We start from the raw sequence: 5,962 nt of genomic DNA on the forward strand, positions 1-5,962 counted from the left end.
GAATGGCTGTATTTAAGGTTATGAATTGCTGTATTTAAGGGTATGAATTGCTGTATTTAAGGGTAAGAATGGCTGTATTTAAGGGTATGAATTGCTGTATTTAAGGGTAAGAATGGCTGTATTTAAGGGTATGAATTACTGTATTTAAGGGTAGGAATTGCTGTATTTAAGGGTATGAATTGCTGTATTTAAGGGTAAGAATGGCTGTATTTAAGGTTATGAATTGCTGTAATTAAGGGTTAGAATAGCTGTATTTAACTGTATGAATTATTGTATTTAACTCTATGATTTGCTGTAATTAAGGGTATGAATTGTTGTAATTAAGGGTATGAATTGCTGTAATTAAGGGTATGAATTACTGTATTTAAGGTTATGAATTGCTGTATTTAAGGGTATGAATTGCTGTATCTAAGGGTATGAATTGCGTTATTTAAGGTTATGAATTGCTGTAATTAAGGGTAAGAATAGCTATATTTAACTCTTTGAATTGCTGTATTTAACTCTATGATTTGCTGTATTTAAGGTTATGAATTGCTGTAATTAAGGGTATGAATTATTGTATTTAAGGGTATGAATTGCTGTATTTAAGGGTAAGAATAGCTGTATTTAAGGGTATGAATTGCTGTATTTAAGGGTAAGAATAGCTGTATTTAGCTGTATGAATTATTGTATTTAACGCTATGAATTGCTGTAATTAAGGTTATGAATTGCTGTATTTAAGGGTAAGAATAGCTGTATTTAGCTGTATGAATTATTGTATTTAACTCTATGAATTGCTGTAATTAAGGGTATGAATTATTGTATTTAAGGGCATGAATTGCTGTATTTAAGGCTATGAATTGCTATATTTAAGGTTATGAATTGCTGTATTTAACTGTATGAATTGCTGTTATTAACTCTATGAATTATTGTATTTAACTGTATAAATTGCTGTATTTAAGGGTATAAATTGCTGTATTTAACTCTATGAATTATTGTATTTAACTCTATGAATTGCTGTGTTTAATCCTGTGAATTGTTTTTTCAGCAGTCCCAGTTTGCACCGCAGTATGAATCAGTCTGAGCGCTGCTGTCTTCCCGCTGTTGCGGTATGAATTACCTGGCTGCGAGAGAACACCGTGCGCGTTTTCTTCTTGCGGCTTGGCCTCTTCTCCTCCTCCTGAACCTCCTCCTGTGCTGCCTCCTCTTCTTCCTCCTCTTCCTCTTCCTCTTCCTCCTCTTCTTTGGTGCGTGGCTCAGGGGAGCTCTGGTCCGTGGGGGAGGGTGAGGGGGGTCTGATCGGCCGCTCTGAGACTGAGGGGTGATAAGATATTAAAATGTATTAAAATGTGTATAAAGCATTAAACTCCATTGAACTGATGCGCTAATTGTCTGGTGATGTGTTGTGTTGTGCTGCGCTGCGCTGTCCAGTTGTGCTTGTCTACGCTTTATTTTCTACTGTCTTATTCACTGGTTCACTAGTCCACTTGCACTGTGTGTCATCACAGGGTGATGGTGAAGATCGTTGCAGCTCCTGAAGAATTACAGACAAAAATCACTCAATTTGTTGGTGTGCAAAGTCAGGAATTGTTCACAGTGGTGGTGAACCAGGCCAAGAACCAGACATCTGAAGCCTCATGCCTCTAAAAGCTGCCTGGAACCTGAGACACTATTTTTACGATAGTTTTAAGAAGACAATCTTGGTGGAGAGACACCTGCAGGGCGTGTTGAGTCAAAAGCTCATTTTTCAGTTCATTTTGCACTATTCCACCATCATCGACGGCACATATAAACTCAGAAGACTCGTGGAGGTTCACTGGTGGTTTTTGAGAGTAAATAAAACAACTATATTTGTGTTGTAGGCCTTGGTTTTATTTTATTATATATGATCTCATAAATTTGCCCGAAGGCTGCTGGGATGGATGGATGATCTCATAAAGCCTTAAGGGCTCTTGTTGATTCCTGACGATTAACAAAAGCCTGGAAAATTTAAACACTGGTTTACAAATTATGTCCATGCATGTCTTCCCATCATGCTCACTCAATAGCCTTTCGATTATTTTCACCAAATGTTCCCAGCAATAATCTCCGCATCACCTGTTCGACAGATAGCAGGACCCTATCGCTTCAGGAGAAAACCTCTTCTCTCCATTTTTGTCATTTTTCCGTTTTTGACATCATTTGAAATCGCCTGTTGTTCTTTATATTGTGTGTAAATTTCATGATCAATGGATTAAAAGACACAACTCAAAATGACTTGGCAAGACGTCGGGTTCCATTGACTTCCATTAGAAGTAAAGTGTGCTTTTTCCTTCTCCTGTAAAGTTATTATTTGTTATAACAGCAGCGACTGTTGGACTGAATTCAGCACTGCAGCAAACTAACCCAGTCTGTAGGTGTTAATTCCCCCTCCAGGTGTTCAAGGCTGTGAGAGGTGAATGTTAACACCAACTCACCCCCAGATGTTTAACTCTGTAAAAATAGGACTCTATCGTCATGAAGTCACCACATATGTTCATTCATCCCGTCTCTTACAGCACTTAATTAACTGCACAGACAATGAAACACCCCTGTTTGTGTTAATTAAACCAGGTAAGGGTTCTAATTAAACTCATATTCACTGCTGTGAGGGATTTAATGCGTCTCTATGGACAATAATTTGCTACATCCAAAACCTCATGTTTACTCCTGTATACACTTAAAAAGATGTTCTTCAAGGGTTCTATATAGAACCATTTCATGCTTAAATGGGTCCTTGCATGCTGAATTGGTTCTTTGGTTGAAAATGTGTTGTGTAAACACCTAAAAGGGCTCTTCTGTTGTTCCGATGTCCATCCATGTCACCATGTAACACTTTTTTACAAAGCTTCTGTACAGAACAACATACAACACAGTCTGAAGAACTGTTTCACCATGCAAAGAGCCATTTAAGCAAGAAATGGTTCTATATATAACGTACGGTTCTAAGTAGAGAACCATTTTATGTATGTAGGATTGGTGGTGCTCTATTCTGAGGTACTATTTAGTAAAGTAGCATGTGGTTTGGGACACAGCCCGAAACTCTGGCAGTGCTCGGGCATAAATGAGCTGCTGCATAAGTTTTAATAATCTGGAATAAATTCACACCTGGTGTAGGTTTTAAATTCACACCTGGTGTAGACGTTAAATTCACACCTGGTGTAGACGTTAAATTCACACCTGGTGTAGGTTTTAAATTCACACCTGGTGTAGGTTTTAAATTCACACCTGGTGTAGGTTTTAAATTCACACCTGGTGTAGGTTTTAAATTCACACCTGGTGTAGACGTTAAATTCACACCTGGTGTAGGTTTTAAATTCACACCTGGTGTAGGTTTTAAATTCACACCTGGTGTAGGTTTTAAATTCACACCTGGTGTAGACGTTAAATTCACACCTGGTGTAGGTTTTAAATTCACACCTGGTGTAGACGTTAAATTCACACCTGGTGTAGGTTTTAAATTCACACCTGGTGTAGGTTTTAAATTACAGGGTCAAGCTATTTAATTAATGGTATGAGCCATAACTGAAGGCTGTTTGTGCTAATTAAGCAGTTTAAAGGAGTTTAAAGGCACTAATTTATCTCAGTTGTTAATTTTATGTTGTCAAATTCAAACTTTTAGCGTTTAATTAATTAACTGTACAAACAATAAACAATTAACATGATAATAACGTATGACGTCACACACTGGCGTTCATTAATCCTTAAAGTGCTCAATCGTAACTTCCAGCGCATTTAATGACGTGTTTAGGCTGTTTATTTCAGTTGAAACGCCGTTCGCGCGACTGTAACAGGATCATTTTGCAGTATTATCTCTATTTCAGCCACAGGCATCAATGCTGCTGCGACAGTCCGACGTGGGCGTGTCTAAATAGGCGTAAATTAACTGTATAAACAATAAACGACCTCCTGTTTGTCAATTAACCGGAAATTCAGTGCAGTGGGAGTTTGACCGAATCATCTCCCCACAGGTGTGGATTCATGCCTGTGTGTGTTGAACGACCTTCAGCGCGTCTGTTCAACTCTAGAGGCGATAATCGACCCGTTTGTGTTCATTTGACGCGATCAGAGCTTTTAATGAGCAGTAAATCCTAATTAAGCGTGTTAATCATTGACCTCTGTTTTCACTGCTAACTGAACAATGTAAGATTGGGTGGTTTATCTGGACGGACAGTCACCACCGCCGGACGGGCTTTAAAGCCTCTTTCGGTTTTAAAAATATGAAACACCTTCAATGACGTCATTAACTACATCTACACTTCTTCTTTAGTTCTTTAGAGTTCTGTATAGAACCGTTTCATGCATAAAGCGTTCTTCAGATCGACGGAGAACGTGTTGTATTTGGTGCTACATGGAACCTGGGTCTACACCAAAAACGGCTCTTCTCTTGTTACAAGCTTGACATAGAAGAACCCTTGTTGGTGCTGTAAAGAGGTTCTATATAGAACCCACGCATTCTCCATTAATCTGAAGAATCATCTCACCACGCAAAGGACCATTCAGGCGTGGAATGGTTCTATACGGTTCTAAATAGAACCACTGCCTTTACTCAACGAACTTCTCAGGACTATTTTGGCGCGTTAAGTGAACGGGCTTGGTGATTAAATGACCGCCGTCCGCGTTAATGAAGCAGGTCTAACTTCACGCTGTGGCCGCTGAATGACCTCCTGGCCGGCTGTAGCTGCGGTCACTCACCCGCCGCTGTGTGTAGGTGTCCGGGAGAGTTCAGCGTGTACGGGTAGCACCACCACCAGGCCGGACTCCTCTCCAAGCACTGACCAGCTAATCCAAACCGCTCGAAGCGGGGGAAGGCGAAGTCCCCCAGCCTGGAGATGGACAGCGCCGTGTCCAGATCCGCCTTGGCTGGGTTAGTGGGGTTAGCGGAGGCTTTGCTGTCGCAGGTCAGGAGGTTCCTGATGGAGAAGGGAGAGTCTTTGGCTGAAGGACGAGTCTCGTCGGCCATCGCAGCCCCCGCCGGACCACAGGAGTCAGAGAGAGCGCCTGCAGCGGAGAGGAAGGTCCACAGTGTCCGGACGGAGACCAGCGTCGAGCTCGGAGAGGCGCTTTCTGATTTGATTTGTACTGAAAAAAAATCCTGAGGAGACCCGGCATATGAGAAAGATGAGGAGGAGGATGGTGATGAAGGCGCGCGCGTCCCAGTTCGGTGCTTGGCTCGCGGTGATCAAATCAAAATGTCATTGGAGTTAAACGAGAAAAGAGAAGATCAGCTCCTCACACACACCCCCCCTTACACACACCCTTACACACACCCCCTTAGAGACGGTGGTGGTGGGGGGGGGGGGGGTCGAACCTCCCTCCTTTTCTATTATAAATCATTCAGCAAGCGCGCGCGGAGCGATCAGAACCACTAACCCCCACGCGCCGATCCCTGAAGATAATTTTCCCAGCCCGTAATTTACTGCACGCGCTATAATCCCGCAGAAGCTTTACATTTAAAGGGAAGTTTAAACTAAACTCACTCAGATTCGTTCCCAATAGTGGTGATAGGAACCAGACGTCCAAGGACTGAATTATTACAGCGAACAAATAAAAGCTGACACTGCTAAAGGGCAAGTCCACCCATTTCTCAAAAAGCCGAGCTGGATCACTGAAATGTAAACAGTAACTCAAAGCGGCAGGGAATAGATACGCATATATACTTACATAGATATAGATATATAGCTATATATATATAGATAGATATATAAATATATAGATATATAAATATATTGATATAGATATATAAATATATGGATATAAGCTTGCTGTATCGAACCCTCTTCAGAAAGCCGTGACGGAGATGTACACGCAGGGCGTTTTAGGGTAAATTAGTCCTCCAATTAAGACGTATTTTTCCAGATTTATCCCTATTTTACCATCACCATTCAGTTTAAAGCTCCAGAATGCGCGTTGGCTCACTGGTGGTTTTGGATCGGATCCAGACATCTGGACAGATTCACGCCTT

The 5,962-nt window shown here is 41.2% G+C and overlaps 1 protein-coding gene across 1 annotated transcript in view; it reads right to left on the reverse strand.

The window, feature by feature from the left end:
- LOC108412815 (homeobox protein HMX3-A) overlaps nt 1-5,169 on the reverse strand; it is a 7,268-nt gene extending 2,099 nt beyond the window's left edge. The window contains exons 1-2 of the mRNA XM_017685028.2: nt 4,693-5,169; nt 1,100-1,293 (exon numbers count right to left, since the gene is read on the reverse strand). Of these exons, the coding sequence (XP_017540517.1) occupies nt 1,100-1,293; nt 4,693-4,960 (462 nt within the window). The 5' untranslated portion in view covers nt 4,961-5,169. The remainder of the gene's footprint in view (nt 1-1,099; nt 1,294-4,692) is intronic.
- Between the last annotated feature and the right edge of the window lie 793 nt (nt 5,170-5,962).

Source organism: Pygocentrus nattereri, chromosome 13 (assembly GCF_015220715.1).
Source record: "Pygocentrus nattereri isolate fPygNat1 chromosome 13, fPygNat1.pri, whole genome shotgun sequence".
Classification (NCBI taxonomy): domain Eukaryota; kingdom Metazoa; phylum Chordata; class Actinopteri; order Characiformes; family Serrasalmidae; genus Pygocentrus; species Pygocentrus nattereri.